This window comes from Tamandua tetradactyla, chromosome 3 (assembly GCF_023851605.1).
Source record: "Tamandua tetradactyla isolate mTamTet1 chromosome 3, mTamTet1.pri, whole genome shotgun sequence".
Lineage (NCBI taxonomy): Eukaryota > Metazoa > Chordata > Mammalia > Pilosa > Myrmecophagidae > Tamandua > Tamandua tetradactyla.
This window is the reverse complement of record NC_135329.1, coordinates 121,964,788-121,988,016: the sequence shown is the minus strand read 5'-3', so window position 1 is coordinate 121,988,016 and position 23,229 is coordinate 121,964,788. Positions and strand designations below refer to the sequence as shown.

Sequence of the window (23,229 nt, the reverse complement as noted above, 5' to 3'; positions counted from 1 at the left end):
TTGATGGTGTCTGTACCTTTTCAGGTCAAATCTGAATACTCTCTCACTTGGTATAACCTGCAAATTTAGTGGAACATATTTTCTATCCCAGAGCCTATGTCATTGGTTTAAATGTAGCATGGTTATATTCTAAACCTTCCATAGGATAGTTAGGAAATTAAGAAGGGTGACGAAATTTTAAAGTCATTTAGTACATAGTCTTATTTTTAGTGTGTGGGGAACTCCTGCTTCTCTAGATTGACGTTTTCATTCTGTATCTCATAGATACATAATACTGTCATGTGGCCTTTAACAAGTGATCAGTAGTTACTGGTTGAAAGGTCATCCTGTGTGCATACATGGCAGGATTGGAAAGTACTACAAGAGGTTTTGGTCCTTTCCCCCGGGAATTTATAATCAGGTTGTTATGTTATAAGATTTATATGTCAAACAGCAAGATAAAAAATAAAAACAAGAAAACCAAGTTATCACCTAATATATGCTAACAGAAAGATGGGATAAATGTGAGTGATCAGAGAAGGCTATGTGGTGGTGGTGGTGCTGAGGGGATGGGTGGTGATAAAGAGGAAAGGTATTTCAAGTAGAGGGAGCATTGAGCAAACGGACAGAGGCAAAGTAAGCCTGGTGTTTTAGGGGACAAAGAAGTTCAAGGCTGGGGCTTTCTCGCTTGGAGGGTGAGTATAAGAAAAGCTGGCAATTGGATAGGTAGGAGGACTCGAAAATCAGACAAGACAGCTTTAACAGGGTATGGCTGGTAATGAGAAGGCATCATAAGATCTAAAGAGGAATATAAGATTCTAAAAGCAGAATCTGGAGAAATTTTGATGGGCAGTGTGGTGATTTGTGCTAGGAGAAACTGGAAATTGGGGGAATTATAGAAGGCTGCTTGAATAACAGAGACTAGATCAGAGGGATGGTGGGGTACAAAGGAGAGGATGAAGGGAATCTGAATGTGATAGGCAATAAAGTAATGACATTCACTATTGGAGATGAAGAGAGAAAGGAGCCATAGATGGTTTATGGTTATGGGCTGATAGTCTGGTTCATTAGGGGTATGACTGGTAAAGAGACATTAATGGAAAGACAAATAGAGTTGAAATAATGGAAGGAACTTTCAGAATAAGGCATCCCATGGATAAATTAGAAATTTGGTATTATGGTATTGGTATGAGATCAGGACAAGAGACTAATATTTGAGAGTCATCAGAGTGAAAGCAATAGATGAAAATGTGTAAGAAAGGCAAAAGACCACATGGTCAAGGGCAGAGTTTTGGAGGGCACCCACACTTAGGATATCTGAAAAGGAGCCAGCTCCAGAGCCAGGGAACAGATGTTCAGAGTAGTTGAAGAAGAACCAGGAAATGCTATGTCATTTAAGCCTAGAGAGAAGTTTCCAAGAAGACACTTAATCTAGTACCCCTATCCATAAAATGGAGAAATGGAGGGATTATCCATTCTTTGTTAGCACAATGGACTTTGAACAATTAAAGTTGGCCACATTTCTAATATATCTCAGTAGAAGGCATAATGAAGGAGAATATATAATAAAGAGGCAAAACTTTCCTCACCCTCCTCCAGAAAATCTTGGCAAGTTAACACATGCCTTTTATTTTTATTGCAGATCAAGCATGCACTAAATATCAGATTGCCATTTTGTCTATTAATACTGTTGTCAGCACCATGAACTTCTACAATTATTGGGCACAGAGCCCCATACAATCTGTTGTTCACAGAACATACCCCAAGGGCAGGCAGGTAGATTCTGAGCCAAGGGACTCAGTTCAGAGGCTCCCTCCTTTCTGTGCTCCTCTTAACTCTACTTATCACATTATAGTTAGTCTCTGAGTGGAAGCAAAACACTTTGCAAACAAAAAAGCATCTTTAAGCTGGTCCAGAGAACAAAATTTTAACTAGACAGAATTCTGAATGAGAGTCCTGAGAAATTAGGGCTTCTAGATCTCATCTCTCAGAAACTTCTTAAGTTGTCAGACTTAATAAGCATTTCTCCTGGTGGAATGTTGCTTTCTCCCTAAAGCCTTAGCCAGTCTTGGAAAATCCTGGTTGTCCTGTGCCCAACAGAAAGTCTCCATTTACTTAATAGAAATTGGACAGTGGATTTTTAAAATAAAGATATTACATAATATTTTTATATTCTAATTGGTTTAATATTCATGAAAAGCTTTTGTTATAGGCACTGGCTGGATATTATTAGGATGAGATAGAATTAGACATGGTATAACCTGAAGAAAAATGACTGGGACCTTGGAATTATCTAACCCCTTTACTTTACAAATAAGAATCCTGCTGTGGGGAAGGAGAAATAATTTGCCAAAGTTTTGTAGCTCAGTAGTAGAGGAACTGGGAGGATAAATTCTGCTCTTTAGACTTCTGATGACCTCAGTGTATTAAATACATTCAGAAATCAATCATTGATTCTTCCTTTAATCAGGTACTATGCTGGCCACAAGGGTCCCCAAGTGAGAGGATGTGTTCACTGTCATCCTGGAGCCCAGAGTCCAGGGGAGACAGACATGTAAACAGCCAGCTACAGTGTCATCCCAGAACTCCTTGAAAGGAGGGAAGAGCCAGGTTGAGCGAGATCCCGGGAGAAGGTCCTTGATTCTGCCTCAGGGCCGGGCACTCTTCTGCAGGGGAAGTCACACGTGCTGAGACAGAAGAACCAGCAGCAATTCTCAGGCAGATGGGGACAGAGAGGAATTGGGGCATCCCAGGAAGAGGGAACAAAATGTATAAGGTTCAGCGCCATGAGAGGGCTTGTGTGCCTGGGAAGCTATGAGTGGTTCTGGGTTGTTGGAGGCAGTGGTCAAGATTGGTGGATGAAAAAGCCCAGGAGTCAGTAGTGAAGAGAAGAAAAGAGACCAGAGTGAAGTGGATGCATGATGAGTGGCCGTGACACTTACTTTAAGGTGGGAGAGGCTTTTTAGAGGCTGAAGCAGAAGAGTTAATACAGTGGGAGAGGCTGTGTAGCTCTAAGAAAGAGAGATGATTACCGGTTCAAAGAGTGTCTGGAGGGAAAGGCACCCTGCGGGCAGGAGTCATGCCTGAGAGAGATACTTCCCCTCTGAGCCAGGGCAGGGGGTGGGAGAGGGAGGGAGGGGATAGCCCTTCTTTATAAAAGAAACAGTAGAGACTAGAGGAGAGCTAAGTGACAGCTTGAGAACAGTGTTGGGGTTTTAGATGAGCCACTGAACTGGGGACCAGAGACAGAGAATGGGAGGTTTCAAACTTCATTAAAAGTAACCAATACCATAACTTCATAGTGAGCCAGTCTCTGAAGTTGAGTGATTTTCTTTAGCAGCACTCAAAATTCTGGATATAAGAGCAGGAGAGGTATGTAGCTGAGTTGATCCATAGCTGGGGCTTATTAACAGGATGTGATGAAAAGACAAGAGGTTGGAAGTTGGAGATGTTGAAAAAAAGAAATAATTTCAGTCACAAATCATAGTAGAGAGTGGAATGGAAGGAAACAGATCTAGGGCAACGATCACGGAGAAGAGGAAAGACTCAAGGAAACAAAAATCACTAGCAATATTGGGAGTGAAGGCATGTAACATGAATTATTGGTAGACAATAAACCAACATTTAAGATTTCAGTTAAAGGTGAAAACAGGCTTTTTAAAAATGCCAACAATGGAACATGGGAAGTAGAATAATTTTCTATGACTCACGGGTATCCCTATCTTGTGTTTTGTCAGATTGCCTACAAAAAAGGTCATGCTGAGCAGCAAACTCAATTCACACCTCTGCCTGATCCTCCAGATATAGAATTTGCCAAGAAAGTAACCAATCAAGTGAGCAAGGTAAGTAAATAGGGCTGGAGTATTGTCTTCCCTGAAAACTTTGCTTATTAATTTCAACCGGCAGAGAAAGTAACTAAAGTTGAACCTAAAGACACAGCACACTAAGAATATTTTTGCATATGACTCTAAAAACTTCTACAGCAAAAGCAATATATCTATTAACAGCGTGGAACTCTATTGATAAATGTGTAGCCAGCTTGATGACTCAGTGAATGATGAATGTGGAAGCCACATCATGAAAACGGAATCCGTGTCCTAATGTGAGCTGATATTTTTACTTGTCGGAATACAAGCGGTATAACCAAATAACCACATACTTCCACGGAAGACCTGGTTATTTTAATTCTGTGTGAAGCCTCTGTTTAGTTTTATGTTCGCCATCAGACTTGGAAAAGTTAAAAATTCCTGAATGGGCTCTCAAATGCAGATTTGTTGGCCGCAGAGGGCAGTGTATCTCATGAAGTTTAAGGCCCTGGCATGTGGCCTTGACTGTCTATGTTTAGGCTATTGGTTAGCCCTAAGGAATGCACCGCACAGGGAATGCGAAGACAGATGTGCAAATGATGAATAGGCCATGCTGAAGTCCAATTTTAAATTGTTCCAAATCAGCCCGCTTTCTCCTGGGTTACTCCTGCTTTTAAATACTTTTCTTTGACTTTTGGAAGTAGAATTGAGTCTCAGTGTAGTGTTCTGCTTGAATTTGGATGGATTCTCAGGATTTCTGTCTTAAGATTTTGGGGGGAGAAAGTATTTCCTGAGTCAAGGAGAAGGAAGAAAATTGTCTATGAAGAAGTTTATTTAGTGACGAAGTTTTAGTATCTGATTCCTAGATTCCTCTAATTGTGTGACTGGGCTGTTTGGGTAATGGATCTAGTAAGTGTAGTAAAAAGTCACAAAAAGAAATGCCATGAACCTGAAATTTGTTCGAATTTGGCCCACAGCTAAGTAGAAGTTAACTTTAGAATTGTCCATAAAGAGATGACCTACAGAAGGTGTTGATACTGTAGATATGATTGGGGAGTCACAGTTGTTTTCTAGCCCTTTTAGAGTGGTCATTTAGAAGAAAAAGGAATCAATTTTTAATTTTTATTTAAAACATATTTTTAAGATATCTTATCAAGGCACTATTCTTTACCTTATTTGAATATGTACTGTGAGTACTTGAAAATTAAAGAAAAATAACTTCCAAACTCCTCTATAATCAGTCTCTCCACTGAATAGGCTTGTCAGTAAGCTTAAAACTGTGCTTTGTGCTTTTTAATACAGTAGCCACTTATCAAATGTGACTCTCTAACACCTGGACTGTGACCAGTACAAAATAAGATTCCATAAGTATGAACCATAGAGTGGATTTCAAATACTTCATATGACAAAAAGAGTGTTAAAAAATAGCTCATTAATTATTTTTATATTGTTTACGTGTTGAAACAACATTTTGGATCTATTGAGCTAAGTAAAATGTACTACTAAAATTAATTTCCCATCTGTTTCGTTTTACTTTAGAATATAGCTACTAGGAAAATTTTAATTACCTATGTGGCTTGCACTATGTATATTGGACAGTGCTACTCCTGTTGGATAAAGTGACAGTGTTGGATACTTTGAAAGCATTGCGAGGGCTGGGTTTACCCTGGTGGAGCAAAAATATAAACCAGTGATAGTGGCTCTAGATGAAGGTCACCAGATTTGGTCATGATGACATATCAATCCCATTCTTACCAGTTCTCCAAGTTCTTACTGTCTGTTGTGCATCAAAAGTAATCATCGTGCTGGGGAAAAATGGTTGTAGTTAGTAGTGGCTCATCCAGCAACAAACCATCTGACAAGAGAGGCTCAGGACTGTGGGATGCTCCTCCTTTCTCTTGAAGTTTTTCCCATTACCAATCTGCTTTGGCCATGTTTCAGTGTTACCATTTGCTCTCTCTCTCCAAAAGAGGTAATATCTCCTTTATCTGCTCACTCTCATGCATTTAAATTCTTAGCATTTCCTTGTCAAAATATGTCTCCCAGATCCTTCCCTTTGTCTTAACAGCTTCCAGTTCAGATGGTAATGATCATCTATCTGCAATTATTACAGTACCATTCACATTTGATTTACCAGCCTTCCTTACTCTACCTGTCAAAATCAGTTATCTCACCTATGACTTCAACTAAAGCCATCAGTTATGTGACTCAGTGGCGTTTTGTAGCTCTAACAGAGTAGAGGAGGCAGACAGAATTCTTCATACAGTAGGCTCAAGAGGAGGAAGCTATGAATTCTAACCACAGAGTGTGGTTCTGAATGCAGGGCTGGGAACTCCTTTTAGTTTCTCTGTACCTGCCTCTCTGTTCCCTCCCGGGTTCACAGGTAGGAAAATAGAAGGTTTCCAGTTAGAATCTCCAGTTTATACCCAACTAAGATCTAGAATGTTTAAAGAGCTAAACATTCACTGACAACTTGTTACACAGCATGAAGAGGCTAGGCTCTGATCTTACGAAGCTGTGGAAAACTCTCCTATAATATAGAATTAGGAAGACTCCCATTGATTTGGCAGAAGAGAATTGATTGAGTGGGAAATGTAGCTCTGTGCTCAACTGTGGGCAATGAAAACACCAGTTGGGACTCATTCCACTTCTCTGGAGAAGATAACTTTTCTCTGAATGGAGCCATCTTGAGCCCTAGTATTTAGCTACTCAGAGAAAAATAATACTGTGATTAGCTAACTGGCTTCATATTTCTTTCCCTTCCATAACCACATCAAAACTGCAGGTGCAGATATGGAAAGTAGAAAGTGAAGCCATATGTCTAAGCAGGGCAGCTAATTTGTGGTGCAATGGTAGTAACCCCAGCTGAGTTCTGGGGAGGAGGAGTGATGTTTGGAGAGCAATTTTACTTGTTCAACATGTGATCATCTTCTTGCCCATAGAAGGTGTCCCAGTACTTGTCATTGACTCAACATACTTTCCTTTATTAAATGAACAAAAGTCCCATGAAATCCTATAGAAAGTTAAATTCTTCCCTCCAGGTTTTAATTGATAGACTCAAAATGCAACAGAGTTGTAAAGAAGGATTTAGGGTAGGGAGGAGATGGAAAGTTGGACCTTTGGTTTGGCTTACTGATTTCCATGTACTACGTGGAACATCAGACCTTGTTACCCCGTCACTCAGAGAGGTTGGCAGGGAGAGTCCTTATGGACACGGTGCTCCCTCTTTCCTCTCACTCCATCCAGTCATGGGCTTTGGTCCTTTCAACTTCTGTTTAACCTGCACATGAAGGGAAAGACTAAAACTTCCTTAGCATTGAACATGCTCCCAGCCTCTTCCTCTGTGGTGAAAAATCTTTTCAGACTCGGAGTACTCAAGAATGGATGGTGAGCGAGCCATCCAACCCTGATCCATTTTGACCATTGGGTGGGGAAAAAAATACTAGTCCTATTTCATGGGGGACAAGCAGAGAGCAAGGACTTAGAATGATGGGACTGGGTGGGCTTATACTTTTGTTTTGTATCTTGCTTTTATATATTTTTAAAAATCAAACATTTATCTCTCACCGTTAGAATTAATTCCTACTTTGTTTTCTTAACAAATCCATATATGTGATTCATATTTTCCCTAAAATAGCCCAACTTTTGGGCTTTGTTAAGAACAGCTGCTGCCTGTGAACTCCCTTTAGTTTCTAAAGAGAGTTCTATTACAAAGTCTCTGTATCTCAATCTTGGGATGTGTCTGGCCCAACTGCCTCTTCTCAATTCTAGAGTTTTCCAGCTTCAAATATAGTAAGCAGAGGGAAGGGCAACATACCTACATATGTGTGTTCTCTCTGAAGAGGAAAGCTAGTTAGAAGCAAACATACTCAAACATCACAGAGGAGGAGATTTTAACTTAGGGTTCATGTGCATCAACGTGAACTTTTGAGGTTGTAAATGTTTATGGGCATAGTATAGCTTTCTCAGATTCCCAAAAGGGTTCAGTACCCTGGAAAGATTAGAAACATGCCTACAGGCAATCTTAAATCCCCAAATCAATTTTGCTGGTTTTAATTCTTTTAAACTTCAAAATAGAAGGGTAGGCACATTAATTGGCTGTAGAAAGCAAGTCTTATCTCAATAAAATTTCCATTGAAGAACTGTCTCACACACACACACACACACACACACACACAAACACACATAAACACACACGTTTTCTTTTCTCCAGAGTTTTTCCCCCTCTGGTTTGATAACGATAACAATAGCAACAACAATAGTTATCATGTCCTGCATTTGTTTAGCATTTTGTTTAGTCAAGGCTTGCACCCAGAGCTTCTGAATCTGGGTCCAGTGTTCCAAAACTCATAGCTTTGAAAATAAATTTGGCTATTAATTAGCATATTAACCTTTTGAAAAGAAGAAAACAGGGAATTTGAAAGAGGTCTTGGCATTCTTTAATTCATACTCACTAGTTCTGAGCATTACTCACTCTTAGTACCTGTTCTTTTAAAGGTATAGCAGTAGGCCACTGTCTTTTTCTGTAAAGATGTGGTAAGGGTATGGACACGGAAGCATCTTGAAATCCATTGATTATGTCTGTTAACACATTTCTCTGAGTCAAGGAAAGGGTAGGGGGAGTTACCATAACACAGCTCTGGCACCAGCTCATGGGCCCAAGTTTGGAATCAGTAGTTTATTCTCAAAATTATTTAGGCCAAGGTATCTCAAAATTAAATATCGTGGACTCAGTTCAATTTAGTGCAATTGAAATTTATGAGGTAACTTCTACATTTTGCGTTAAATTCAGAGGATATAGAAATGAAGACATGATTATTATTTTCAAAGAGTTCACAGGCCTTGGTTTGTGAAGTACAGGCCATAGTTTGGTGAAAGAGGGATAGCAGTTTAGTGTTTGAATTATTTTCCAGTTCTCATTAAAATTTCTTAAAGTCTAAACTAGGAGATCAAGTCTCATATTCAAAAGCCTACCAGATGAATTTTATTGTTGTTGATTTCCAGATAACTAGGAGTTTTGGTAAAGATTAGAAATGAATGGCTAAATTCATTTCTTGTAGAAATATGAGTTTTATTATAACCCTGAAATACAAATAGAGGATGGCTTCTGATGGTCTCTTTCCTCAAACATCAGGGAGCGTCTACAAGTTCTGAAAGAACAAAGTTCCCAAGTTCAGCAATGGAAGGGGGAGTTAGTGCTTACTCTCTTTACCCCTTCTCCCTCTCTCTTCCCTCACCCAACTGTCTGGGTGGATAAATTGACACTACACTGGAAGATTTGAAGACATCTATTGAAGACCTAAGAAAGACCCAGCAATGATATTTTTAAAACCTACCTATTACCACTTATTTTACTCTCTCATTTGTTAATTCCTGAAATTGATTTATCATCTTTTTATCCCTAGCAAAAATACAAGGAAGACTATGAAAATAAAATCAAAGGCAAATGGAGTGAGACACCTTGCTTTGAAATTGCAACTGCCAGAATGAATGCTGATAACATCAGCACAGTAAGTAGGAAGGGATGGTCAGATGTCCATGGGAGGACCCCTTTCCTTAGGGTTTCTAGATACAAGCTGCACCTCAAAGTGCTGCTGGAACATGTGAGGTCAGACTTCTCTTCTCAGGGACAAGCCCTGGTATTGATGTTCCTGTTAACAAAGAAATCCCACAATCTCTCCTTCCTTTTGAGAAACATTAATTTGATCAACTTCTATTATTTCTACTTCAATTTTCACAGAAGCAATATAGGGAGATCTTTTTATTTACTGTAAAGTATAATTAGTACAGGTTTCAAAGTTAGTTGAGGTTAAAGAGGAGCATTTTAATTTATTCTTTGCATGGGGGAAAAAACTGTGAATTTGTGCAACTAATGAATTTAGTTTCTTCCTAGGTTCTCCTCACTGGAAAACATAAGTCTAGTTCTTTCCCTTTTCTCATAAGTTCTCTGCAGCTGGCCTTCAAGAACTCTTTCTTGGTGGTTATCTTTCAAATCTCTCTTAAATTGTTCCAAATCTCTCTTAAATTGCCAATCATTTTTGCAATGCTCCCACATTCTCTCGTTTATGCCCTGTGCCCTCCCTCGTGAAGCCCTATTGCAGTTTGTTCCCACAGCATCTCTCCATTACATTTAATGTTTTACAGAGGAAATACCAGGAAGACTTTGAGAACATCAAAGATCAGATTTACTTCATGCAGACTGAAACGCCAGAGTACAAAGTGAATAAAAAAGCTGGGGAGGCAGCTAGCAAGGTATGGGGAGATTGTCCCATTTACTTTGATAAATTTAGTGTGGGCAAATTTCTTATAATTCTTGCTCTTGCATATAAAAGGAAAATAATAAGGCTTTGGAGGCACTGCCAGGGTTGAGACCCAGTGGATGGATCACAAGCTTTTGAGTTTCACAGAAGATTAGAATTAAACAAACAAAGAAAGCTTGGGATTATAATAGGGCTACCTTTTATTTATTTATTTTTTTGCCACATAAGGGCATTAACACCACTCAAATAACATCTTCAATATTTCATAGAATAAAGGGCTTTTGATACCTAGAAATGAAGAACTATAATCTCAGACAGAAGGAAAAGGCCTTTCTGCCTTCCCAAGAAAGGGCGATTGACAGCCTCATATGAAAGTAGATAATCTCAGTCATAGCATTATCATTATTTTTCTTATTTTCCCACTGACTGGTAAAAATCTGTTCACAGACAAGACATGAATCCAAGGACTGGTGTTGGGGAATCTCTTCTATAAACATATTTTCAAATGCTCTATAGAGTGACTTTGGTAAATTGACTGCTGCTTGGCCTTCTAAAGCAGCTGGTCACTAGAAAGAAGATAAACTACAGAGCCAAACAGATTCAGTTATGATCCTGGCTGTGGTTTTGTCAAAGGAGGAAGATCATTTAGGAAGCACTTGCAGTATCCAAGTGTGACACAGTAATGTATGAGACCAGAAGAGTAGCAACTCAGGTGATGAGAAGTATCTTGAAAGTGGAGCAATACATTTTGCTGATGATGGACTGGATGTAGGATATAGAGAAGGGTTTAAGTCTGGGTAGTTAGATGGCTGGGGATTGCTTTCACTGAGACAGAGAACACTACGGAAGGAGCAGGATTTTTATTGTTTCATTATTTGTTGTTTTTTTGAGGGCAGACAGATGCTGAGTTTAAAACATGCTAGCTATACTTTTTTAGACATCTAAGTGGGAATGTCAAGTGGTCAGTTGATTTATATGAGTCTGAAGTCTTCAGGGAAGATATCTGGAAAGGTATAAATTTGGGTTTCATGAACATATGGATGCTATTTAATGCCATGAGATTGGAAATTGTCAAGGGAGTGAGCGTAGATAGAAAACTCCAAGGACTAAACTCATTTAAAGAACTCAGCAAGATGAGGCATGAGCAAAATCAGAAGGGACTAGTATAATAGTGAAGGAAAGGGGGTGGCCAACTGTGTCAAATGTTTCTGCAATGGATTTAGCAATGTATAGGCTCTGGTGCTCTTGATAAGCACCATTTGGTTGAGAAGTAATGAGTAAAATATGATTGTAAAGGGATCAAGAGTGAAACTGAGAAGAGAGAAATTGAAGACTTGTAAGTGGATTAACTCTTTCAAGATATTTCCCTGTAAAGGGAAGAAGAAAATGGAGCAGTAGCTGGTGGACAAATAGATAAAGAGGGGATATTTTAAGATAGGAAACAAAAATACCATGTTTCTGTGCTGCTAGGGGAAAAATCCAGTAGAGAAGAAAAATTTGATTATGTAGGAGGAGGAAAGGATGGTGGGAGTGGTGACCCTGAATAGATTAAAGGGGAAGAGGGTTGATGCTTAAGAAGAGGTTTGGCTTTGTCACAAGCTCTGACAGTTGATCCACAGAACTAGAGAGAAGGCAGAATATCCCAGATGCAGATAGAGACATGGGGGTGGGGTTCCTTTCTGGTTCTTTCTATTATTCAAGGAAACATTTACTTCTATAAGGTAGGAAGGTTATCTAGGGCTTCCATTCCTGTAGAGTATCCCTTGGCAATCCTTTGTCTGGGCTCTAGGGGTGGTGCCTCTATGTTTCAGTTGTGTGTCTCCTGCCTTTGGATATGAAGCTGGTAGGCTCTGCTTTCCGAGGTTCTTAAATGTTGGTAAATTATCTAGAATTACTTTGAACTTGTCTATAGTCTAGGACTCTATTGGGGATCATGGTCAGAACCAGGATCAGTTTCTTACTCTACCCATTGTGGACACATTCCTGGGAGGGGCTTTTGGACTGCCACTTACCGCTTCTGCCGCAGCTGGGATTAAAGGGGCAAAGTGGTGGTGGTGGTGGGGGGGTGTGGAAAAGGTGAGGTTGCCACCATGCATTCTCTACCTAATTCCTTCCTTCTCCTGCCTGCACATTAAATATGCTCATGTTCATACACACAGTCACAGATGAGACATAAAGAGGATGGTTGGTGATGCTGCTAACTTCCTTTCCTTAAAAAAAAAGGTGTTTGCAGATAAGCTGCTGGACATTAAAAGCTGGGTGAGGATATCTGGGACCTGATATGTGGTCATTGTTTGTGTCTCTCTTTTCCCCCTATTGTTTATGTAGTTCTGTCCCCTTGAGGACAGGGAGTATACGTTACTTTTTTTTTTTTTTTTTGTATCTGTCCCAAAGCCAAGCGCATAATAGACACCCTCTGGATTATTTTTGAGTAAACAATTGAATGGGAAGAAAAGCTATCCTAGAAATACTTGCAGTTTCTCTGGTGCTGTCATGAGTTACTATGAGCATTCAATTTATAAAATGTCAAGTTGCCATTTTTCTACAGAAGAAATTGATTTGTGGAACTATGTTATAATAGCCATAAGAGAGACAACAGCAAAAATAACCTAGAGAGTTGCTCTTTCATTTTATTTTACTCCTACAGGTAAAATACAAAGAAGACTATGAAAAGAATAAAGCAAAAGCAGATTATAATGTACTTCCTGCTACAGAGAACCCACTGCTCAGGCAGCTGAAGGCAGCAGGAGATGCCCTAAGTGATGTAAGTTTATTCTTTTTATAAAGCATTTTTTGAACCTTAGCTGTAAGAGAGGTGAAATTTTTCTCCTTCTCTAATCGGCTGTACACATACGTAATTGTAAAACTTTAAGGTTATGGGGTAGAGTGGTGTCACTGGAACTGCCTAACTGCAGGAAGGCATTAATGCCTGAGTAGGATGCGTTTCAAAGGGGATCGGAGGGTGGGGTGGGCTGGGCTGTGGATTTAGTTCAGTGGCCTGTGGATTTAGTTGAGTGGGCTGGAAAACCCTCATTTACTTGTACGCTTGGGGGCCTAAGCCCGTGTGGGCAGAAAGCACAGTGTGGGAGATGTGTTGTGATTTTGACAGAAGCAGACAGACATTTCAAAAGAGAAGGAGCAAGAAAGGGATGAAGTTGCACCAGCTTCCTGCCCTCAGGTTCCCTAAATTGCTGCAGTGAAGAGAAGGAAAATGCCCCAAGTTCCACAGCTTCTCTTCCCCACCTCCACCATTTTCTCTTCAGGGTTTAGCACTAGAGCTCATTTCATTTTCAGACCACAGGCTTAAAAGATGATTGCTCAAGTCTTCCCAGGAATTTCTACCGTGGAATTGTGAAGGACTTATCTAAGCAATTAGATTTAAAGTAGATTAGGTAGATGAGAATTGGGCCTGATATTAAAGGACTAATACACTTGGGTTATGTGCATATAAAGAGACTGAAGGGCATTGGTTGAGTTTTTCTCTTATGGCTAAGGATGGCTTAAGTGTTCCTGATGTTCAAGGATTATATGTAGCTCACTGTGTGGATGAGTTATTGCTTTCTTTGTCCCTTGAATTAAGTTAGCACCCTAGAAATGCGTGCATGTGACCCGGGAATGGGATGGCCAGAGGCTACAGGTGGGTCTAAGTAGCTCTGCTGGGAAGTGGATGCTGGTCACTTCTCTCGCTTCCTAAGGAAGAGCATCTTCATCAAACAAATAAAAGCCCAGGTTCAAGCCCACTTTATTGATAAAGGCAGGGGCATAAAAATATTGTAAATGAGTAGCACTGTTTACATTTTCAAAACCCCTCATGAAAAAGCAACACTCATCCTTTTTATCAATTGTGCATTTAAAACTAGTAGTTGTTCATAGTTATCGTTAGAACTGAAGATAAACCCTACAGAGAACAGTCAGTAGAGTCGTGATTTGAATTCTCATAAATGCTGTATTTTAAGGACAGTTTGATTAATAAGGGATTTGCCTTGGTAAAAGGAGGAAGAGAGAATATGCATTTCTCAACTTACACTAAACTCTTTTGTGAGGATTGCAAACAAACAAACAAACAAAAACCAACTTGCTGTTGTTCGAAATATTCCTGTTTGTTGTGGCACCATCAGAGTGGGAAGATAACATAAGTTGAGAGGTGGAGAAAGCAGCAATTCAGAAATACCCAAGGATCTCTTCATCTTTTGGTCTGAGGCAACATATTGTTTGCTTAATTGCTTTAAAGGCTTTGCATTAATCACTAATAAAATAAAATGTGCAATTCACAAGACCCAATGTTTGAGTGTCAGTTTTTAAGACAGTTGGCAGGTCATATCTTTTATCTTCTTCTTTAATTTTGTGCTGGAAAAGACAACTGTTATAATTAGTGTGGGAGTGACAGGAATTGACTGTCTCTGATTTTTTTTTTCTTTGACAGAAATTATACAAGGAAAACTATGAAAAGACAAAGGCAAAGAGCATAAACTACTGTGAGACCCCCAAATTTCAAGTTGATACAGTTCTGCAGAACTTCAGCAGTGATGTAAGTGAATCCTACCATCACTCTCCTTCTGGAAAAGATGGGATATTATCACATCACCGATAATAAATGACATGGGTTCTTTTTTTTTTTTCAGAAAAAATATAAAGATTCCTACTTAAAGAATATTTTGGGACACTATGTAGGCAGCTATGAGGATCCATATCATACACACTGCATGAAAATCACAGCTCAAAACAGTGATGTAAGTTCTGAGACCATTATTTGACTTTCTGAAGAACACATTTTTAGGACACAACTACAATATTTGCATCCTTGCATCTGACTCCTTTTCCTCATAGAAAAACTACAAAGCAGAGTATGAAGAGGACAGAGGCAAAGGCTTCTTCCCTCAGACCATAACAAAAGAATATGAAGCAATCAAGAAACTGGATCAGTGTAAAGATGTAAGTCTGTAGCATGAACTTTGAACATTATCACCCTCCCTAACATCTAGTGCTCAAGATAGGTTTAAAATGTTGACCCTTTTACAAATAAGTCTAATCAATGTCTAACAATTGTAAGACAGAAAATCTATTTTGTAGTAGATGTAGTATCTTTTTTCCGTTTACATCCATGTGCTTCAAGAGCTAATTCTTGCTTCATCATCCAAAGAAAAGTTATGGGGAATCTGAGGATATGGGGAAAGTTTCTCATACAGAGTAAGAGGATCTCTCAAAGAAACTGCAGTCTAGATAGAAAAGCAATAAAGATTTTATTTAATACAAACTTGTTTTCTTTGAAGTGGGGTCGGGGTGAGGTGCTCCTCACTTGGTCTGTAGGCCAACTTGTATTTGACAAGTTGCTAAACCAAATTCCTTTTCTCCCCCCAGCACACCTACAAAGTTCATCCAGATAAGACAAAATTCACTCAAGTTACTGACTCTCCTGTGCTGGTGCAAGCCCAAGTCAACTCCAAACAGCTAAGTGATGTAAGTTTCTCTAAATATGCAGGAAATCCAATTATAAGGGAGAACACTTGATAGCTCTATACGTAAATCCAATGACTGGTCACATTTCTGAAAAAAAAAAGGCTGGTTTTAGGAAGCTTAACTTGTACATATCTGTTATCACCTAAAATATCTTAGTGTTTGTGCCTCTCATCTTCTTGGGTCATTAATACAGTGAAATGATGAAATGAGGGGAACTAATATAGCTTAACACATTGGAAAGAATATAAATTCTTGAGTCTGGCAAAACTGGATTCCAATTCCAGCTCTGTCGTTTAAGACATGGTGACTTAGGCAAATTATTTTATAGGATGCCTCATATTTCTTTTTCATAATTGGTGGCCATTTTGAAGATTAAGAAGGAGATACGTGGATAGTATACAGCCTGGCAAAGAGCAGGTGTTCAATACATGGGATTTCTCTCTCTCAAAAAAGTTTTCTTTAGTAAACAGAGTCTTTGGGACAAATTTTATCATATGATGTTCTAAATATGAATTTCCAAAATTGTGTTGAACTAAAAAAAAAAAAGGTAGCCTCATTAAATTTCTGACTAGAAAGGAAAACTTCAATTACTGTACCCAGCAAACCATTATGTATATGAGGGGACACATAGCCAGATTCTTTAGGAAAGGTTCTCCAATAAGTGAGCATTGACAATGAAAAGGAAGAAAGGACTGTGCCACTCTCAGAATCTACAGAACCAACAGTGATACGCACGGAGGGGAATGACCATGGAAAAGCTACCTCTTTACATTACGGCCCCATTACGTGGGGACAGATGTGATAATGGCTGTGAAATGCCCAGCATCTAGTTATAAAAAGCGCTGGGTGACCTAGCCAAGCTCTGGAGCTCTCTTTTGAGTTCAACAATTTTGCCAGGTGTTTTACAGAATGTATTGCGTGAGTTGTTGTATTTTGGAAGAATTCTTCTGAATTGATTGATGTTCTCTCTCTGTCTCTCTCAGCTGAATTACAAAGCAAAACACGAAAGTGAAAAGTTCAAGTGCCATATACCCCCAGACACTCCTGCCTTTATTCAGCACAGAGTCAATGCCTATAACCTGAGTGATGTAAGTTCCTAAGGCGATGTGCTATGTGATATACTGACCATGTGTGATTTTAGTTTCAAATTGTGTCATTGAATAAATACTTCGCTGTTAAAGAAGAGAACAGTTAATGCTTCTATCATGATCCTAGGCCTTGCCCACTGTAATTATTTGAATTCACCCTTAAAAATGTGTGCATCAGTTTTTTAAGTACCTTTACACAATTAGACCATCTTAGTACTATTTTATTCAACTCCCAAAATGCTATCATCTTCATAGAGGTCTTATTTTACATCTTAATGTTAGGTCATTTTAGGTATAAATTCACTAATTCCATAGTATAATTTTCTTTCAGGATCTGATTTTTTTTAGATACAATTCCATTTAATTTATCCTCCCAGGCCTGTGGTTTCCCTTATTTCACACAAATCATACTTATTTCTACATGTCAGAGAATTTGCAATTATGAAGACATAGGGAATTTTTGGAAAAGTCAAATTATAATTGGGGAGGTATCAATTTCTTCAATAATTCTACAAGTGCATACTAAGATTAACATGTACCAATGACTATTATAATAACTTCATGAAATAACATTTTCAGAAGACTTAGCTATTGCCACAAAGTGATATGTTTATATCTGTATATAGTAAGTTCCCTGTAGGATATTTGTGTCACATTATGGAATATTTAGTGTTAAGAATTAGATATTGGTAAGATAATTAGAATTTAGTTTATTTGATTAAGTATCCAAATGGGAAGTGGAGACATCAGATCTTAAAGAATTAGAAGCTCTAGCTTGAGGAGAATTATCTAAAAAGCGCATGATGTCCTGGTCAATGAAAAGAATCTCTCTTATATTAAGACGGTATATATTTAGCATTTGGTTTTTAAAATTGGATGACAAGCATATCACCTTTGTCGACTTATTTGCGGAAATCTTCGTCTCCAGAATGCTTATAAGGAAGACTGGGAGAAGAGCAAAGCTAAGAAGTTTGACATTAAAGTGGACGCCATCCCCTTGCTGGCGGCCAAGGCCAACAGCAGAAACGCCAGCGACGTGAGTGTGGCCAGGGGCCCGGGGGTGGGGCCGCGGGGCCGTCGCCCTCGCGCGGGGTCTGGCACGTGGGCTGTCCCTGCAGGTGCTGTACAAGAAAGACTATGAGAAGAGCAGAGGGAAGATGATCGGAGCCCTCAGCATTGAAGACGACCCCAAGATGCTGCACTCCTTGAAGACGGCCAAGAACCAGAGTGACGTGAGTGTCTTAGTGCATCTGTCTTGTATCCAGATGTGGCTGCACCTGCTGTTTAATACACCCCTGAAGGAGTGTGAGTCTAACTGACCTCTCAAAGTGTGGGTGACGCATCAAGCATGAACGCATCAGTGGGTGAGGAAGACCAACTTCCTCATTCTTATTTAGGTCTCTGTGCTTTGGAACGCCAGTGACTATTGGAAGCTTGTCCTTAATCTCATCAGTACTTCTGTTTTGTTAAGGAGAAAAGTACTCATAATAGTATCTTCTTTATTGCTTTTCTTAGAAGCAGCTTCAATATCTCAACATGGAAAAATATATGTACACTTGCATGTATGTATTTAATGACCTAATTTAAGGTAGTCTCAAAAATACATACAGAAAGATGAAAGACAAGAGGTGAGAAAAACTAGACTGAGAAAAAGTAGGAGCATTTAATTGAAGTATAAGTTCAAAGGCAAACTATATGAACATAAAATAATCAATTTCCTGAAATTTTTATAGCACTTTAAAGGCCTTAAAGTATTAATAAAATACAAAACCCTTTGCAAAATTTCTTTTCTTAAAGCAAAAAATAAAAAAGGACACTTCCTATCACTCCATATAGTTTACAGATATGTTTGTTGTTGTGTATATTTTTGAATTTCTACATGGGAAAATTAAAAGAGAGTATAAAGGCACGTATGATTGATGCAATACTCAACCCAAATAATATTTTAGTGTGTTATTGGTACCCAAATAATCTTTTAGTGTATTATTGCTCCAGGTTAAAAGTAGATATTAATAACAAAAGCCACCTGGAGGAGGTTGTAAAATGTTTTTTCATTAAGTGCTTTCCTAGGACTTGAGTCTAAATATCCTCAGTCCATCTTAGGCGTCATGCTTCATTTCACAATGACAATTAAAAAAACACATACTTTCCTTCAAACATGTCCAAATGGAAACAGTTATTTTGAGACGAAATTTCTTGAGACAGCAGCATCAGTATTGGTAACTTACTCAGTCTGGTAAGTGTTAGGACAAGTACCATAAACATTTTTACCATTATTAGCAGACTAAATTGTAGGAGACATGAGTCCTTACGAACTCGCTGCTTTTCAGTTTCATGAGGAACGCTGAATAAATGCAAAATGTGTCCTGTTGGGTTTAGTATAGGAATCACATGAATACTTTTTGTCCCATGAGCTACATTTGTACTTTACTTCTTTCTTTAATTTTCTTTGTCCTTTGACAGAGATTATACAGGGAAAACTATGAGAAGACAAAGGCAAAGAGTATGAATTACTGTGAGACCCCGAAATATCAACTTGATACTCTGCTAAAGAACTTCAGCGAGGTTTGAATGGCCATCACCTCTCCTGGGTTCTGGGGTTAATTATGGGTTGACGTGTAACTGTCAAACTGAGTTACATGTGTTTTCTTTTTCAGGCTAAGTATAAAGACTCATATGTAAATAATATTTTGGGACATTATGTAGGCAGCTTTGAAGATCCGTATCACACACACTGCATGAGAGTTGCAGCTCAGAACAGTGATGTAAGTTTGGAGACGATTGTTCATGTCTCACAGCGACATTTTTGACAGAATTGACAGTGGTGATCTATTTCTGTTTCTTCTCATTATAGAAAAGTTACAAAGCAGAGTATGAAGAAGATAAAGGGAAATGCTACTTCCCTCAGACAATAACACAAGAATATGAAGCAATCAAGAAGCTAGACAAGTGCAAAGATGTAAGTCAGCTGACCTGAATTCTAGAAATGGGTTTGGGATTCTTGTGACATCTAGAGGTTTAGCAGGAGTTTTAATGTTAACATTCAGTGGTTAGAAAGAGTTATCACATTGTGCATTTTTTAGGGGGAGGGGGGTAGAGCTCAGGGACTCACTATTACAAAAAGGGTATTTGTTTCAGAATAAATTTGGAAGTAAAAACACATTTCCATTAGTTTATATAATCATGTATTACAAGGGGAAGGGAAGGCATGGAGGTTTTTAAGAGATAGATGTTCCTTCATTCAATAACTGTCTACTGAGTCTAGCTTGTGCTGGGCACTGTCCTTGGTGTTGGGAAACAACAGGGAAGAAGGCAGACATGTGTACCTGTCCTGGAGTGCATGACTTAGTGAAGGAGACAGACAGTACACAAAGGGAGAACAAAAACAAGAAAGATACCAGGAAATGATAAGGTGATGGTACAGAATTGACATATGATGTGAGAGTGAGGTGACAGGTATGTTTGATGGGGAATCAAGGAAGGTCTGAGGCAGGAATTGTCCAGCCATGCCAGTCAGGGGCAGAGCTGCGGAAAGCACAACCCAAGTAAGGAACAAGCCTGGTGCAGTCAAGAAATTGGAAGGATGAGGCAGCTGGATCATGTTGGGGAAGAGGAGAGTAGTAGGAGGTAAAGTATAGGAAGTAAAGGAGGAAATGGATCATGTAGGACATGTTAAGCCGAAGTACAGTTTAGATGAAATATTAGCACAATGCAGAGCCAGAGTAGGGCTAACCTGAGGAAAGATTAATCTGATTGGAGAATGACAGTAGGAACACCAGTTCAGGGATATCTCCAGGAAAGGGGGAGTGGGTAAGCAGGGAAGGAAATGAAAATTTATGAATCAAATTTTCAGGAACAAAATAAGCACTGTATTTGGCTGGAAGTTTTTTATATCAATGTGTACTTGAACAAAAATATAAAGATGTATAAAGAAATTTCATTAAGGAGCATCTTTTTTCTAGCATACCTACAAAGTTCATCCAGATAAGACAAAATTCACGGCCGTCCCAGACTCTCCTGTACTATTGCAAGCTCAGCTCAATACAAAACAACTTAGTGATGTAAGTGCCTTGATTTATCCAAGGGTGGGTTATATGGAATGGCTTGCTTCTTTAAAATGTAAGCATTTAAATGCTCAATTCCTCATGCATTCAATTACCATCCCAATAATGTTACGTTGCAGTATTTGTTCAGTAACACACAAATGAAGCTGTTAGATTTAAGTGCAGCCTCATGAAAATAGGGTTAGATAATACAAGTAGCTAATATTACTTCAGTGGGTTACTGATAATCATTAGTGACCCATAATCAGTCATGAATTTTTAGTGAATTCTTTAATTTCTAAAATCTGTCATGAAAAATAATGCACAGTGAAAGGTCATGCCAACTTCAATAAACAACTACAACAAAAACATCCACTTGGATAGGTAACAGGGAAGCATTTATCATTCGTTGGGTTTGCTAACAAAAAAATTTAAACAAGGGAGCAGAGAAATAAGAAAGATATCAGGCATTGATAAGAAAACTAATATAGGATCATGATAAAATATCAAAATAGGATGATATGAGAAAGAGTGAGTGAATTGATCCTGCACTCGATTGCAGGATCAAGAAGGTCCAGTGAAGGAAAGGTCCAGCCATGCCAGTGAGAGTGCTTCTCAGATGTTCATGTACACGTGGCTCACATGAGATCCCTGTTAAAATGCAGATTCTGGGTGGGACCCAATATTCTAGCTTTCTAATAACCACCCAGGTGATGCCGACAGTACTGGTCCATGGACCAGACTTTGAGTAGGAATTTGTTCCTACAGCTCACTCTTGAAGAGTGGGACACCCTTCTCAATATAAACTGAAATATACAGTTTGTCCTCCTATAAAGTGTGCTTTGGTGATATGCAATAGTGGGTATACCATAGAGAGGGGATTGTTTTAGTATAGCCCAGAAGTCCCATTGGTTCATGTGCAACTTTTCCTAGCATGGTGATATTTTGTTAAGCATGAAATAACAGCTAAACACAAATGACACTGACCTAGCTGAAGTCAGCAAGCTGCAGAGGAGGACAGTAGTGGTTGTGGTGTCCATTCATCACATCTCTTTTTCTTGGCCTAAGAAAGCAGTAGGCTCTATTTGGAGATGCTTATTGTACAGTCCTCCTCCATCTTGTGAACTTTACCATTATCTCCCAAATTCAACAGACCCATTTCTTCCTTATCTTACCTTCTTTCTAGTTAATTTTTCCTTTTAATGTTGTATAAAATTAAGTCTTCTAGTATTTTTAATCAATAACTGATGACATATCCTTTCAACCTTGATAATGATTTAATTAGTATGGTTACTGTTTTTGTTTCTCCTGATTAAGGAATTTCATGGGTTTCAGGTTGTCATGCCCTCCAGTACAGCCTAGAACTGTTGATCAGACACTGGATTTCACATTTACTGACAAAATTGACACAATGGCAGCCCAAAGCGTGGTCATTCCATAGCCCCTGCCAGAGAGAGTGGGCCCAGGCATTTTGTGGCTGGATGATAGATAAATCAACTGGATTGAATATCTTTTTGGGTCATTTTTCAAAAAGCATATTAGTGACCTAGCTATATATTTTCTTCAACACTTCAAGGAAGTTTTAATCACGAACCATCTGGTTATCCTCTCCTGTTTTTCAGATGAATTACAAAGCAAAACATGAAAATGAGAAGTTCAAGTGCAACATACCAGCAGATGCTCCACAGTTTATCCAACATAGAGTCAATGCCTATAACCTGAGTGACGTAAGTACCAAAGCCATAGAAGCTATGCTGTGTATCCTTGAAAAGAGGTAACATTATATGTTACTAAAAAAGACTGGATTGGGTGTTGTCCAAATAGATAACCACTTAGATTGTTACCAGGGTATAGTGGCACTTTTATGGTCCAAGTGAACCCATTCTTACTTAGTTTTCATATGTCACCTTCCACAGCCTTTGGGATGGTCAGGTAACTTCTCTCAATTATTTCTTGATAATTCTTAGATTTTACAAGCTATCTCCTATGTAAATGACCCAGTCTGCCTTCTCTAGTTGGTTGTTCTCTTAGCGTACCCTTCTTGCATCAGGATGGCAGGATCTTTAGAAAGTTTCTAGAACATTAGAAAGAGCACAGTATGCTTATTTCACGGTAGATGAGAAGCTGGATGATAGATAAACCCATAGTTAATTTTCCCCTTGGTGAATCTAGTATTTGCAGGGAAGATGATTCCCCATATGCAAAAGTTCTCTTTCAAAAATCTTTATTCCGTTAATCTGTAATAGATGTTGTTCTTGCAACTTATTTGCTGAAATCTTCCTCTCCAGAATGTCTATAAGCACGACTGGGAGAAGAGCAAAGCTAAGAAGTTTGACATTAAAGTGGACGCCATCCCCCTTCTGGCGGCCAAGGCCAACAGCAGAAACGCCAGCGACGTGAGTGTGGCCAGGGGCCCGGGGGCGGGGCCGCGGGGCCATTGCCCTCGCGCGGGGTCTGGCACGTGGGCTGTCCCTGCAGGTGCTGTACAAGAAAGACTATGAGAAGAGCAGAGGGAAGATGATCGGAGCCCTCAGCATTGAAGACGACCCCAAGATGCTGCACTCCTTGAAGACGGCCAAGAACCAGAGTGACGTGA

The 23,229-nt window shown here is 39.1% G+C and overlaps 1 protein-coding gene across 21 annotated transcripts in view; it reads left to right on the top strand.

Annotated features, from left to right (window-relative positions):
* Positions 1-23,229, top strand: part of NEB (nebulin) — a 232,784-nt gene that overhangs the window by 11,937 nt on the left and 197,618 nt on the right. For 20 of the 21 annotated variants that reach the window (XM_077153803.1, XM_077153820.1, XM_077153819.1 and 17 more), the window contains exons 10-27: positions 3,717-3,821; positions 9,191-9,295; positions 9,930-10,037; positions 12,693-12,809; positions 14,469-14,573; positions 14,668-14,775; positions 14,873-14,977; positions 15,404-15,502; positions 16,486-16,590; positions 17,519-17,626; positions 17,709-17,822; positions 19,054-19,155; positions 19,248-19,355; positions 19,445-19,549; positions 20,553-20,651; positions 22,256-22,360; positions 22,922-23,029; positions 23,112-23,225. In XM_077153803.1, coding sequence (XP_077009918.1) covers positions 3,717-3,821; positions 9,191-9,295; positions 9,930-10,037; positions 12,693-12,809; positions 14,469-14,573; positions 14,668-14,775; positions 14,873-14,977; positions 15,404-15,502; positions 16,486-16,590; positions 17,519-17,626; positions 17,709-17,822; positions 19,054-19,155; positions 19,248-19,355; positions 19,445-19,549; positions 20,553-20,651; positions 22,256-22,360; positions 22,922-23,029; positions 23,112-23,225 — 1,920 coding nt within the window. The remainder of the gene's footprint in view (positions 1-3,716; positions 3,822-9,190; positions 9,296-9,929; positions 10,038-12,692; positions 12,810-14,468; positions 14,574-14,667; positions 14,776-14,872; positions 14,978-15,403; positions 15,503-16,485; positions 16,591-17,518; positions 17,627-17,708; positions 17,823-19,053; positions 19,156-19,247; positions 19,356-19,444; positions 19,550-20,552; positions 20,652-22,255; positions 22,361-22,921; positions 23,030-23,111; positions 23,226-23,229) is intronic. The other variant, XM_077153822.1, reaches the window with a different exon arrangement.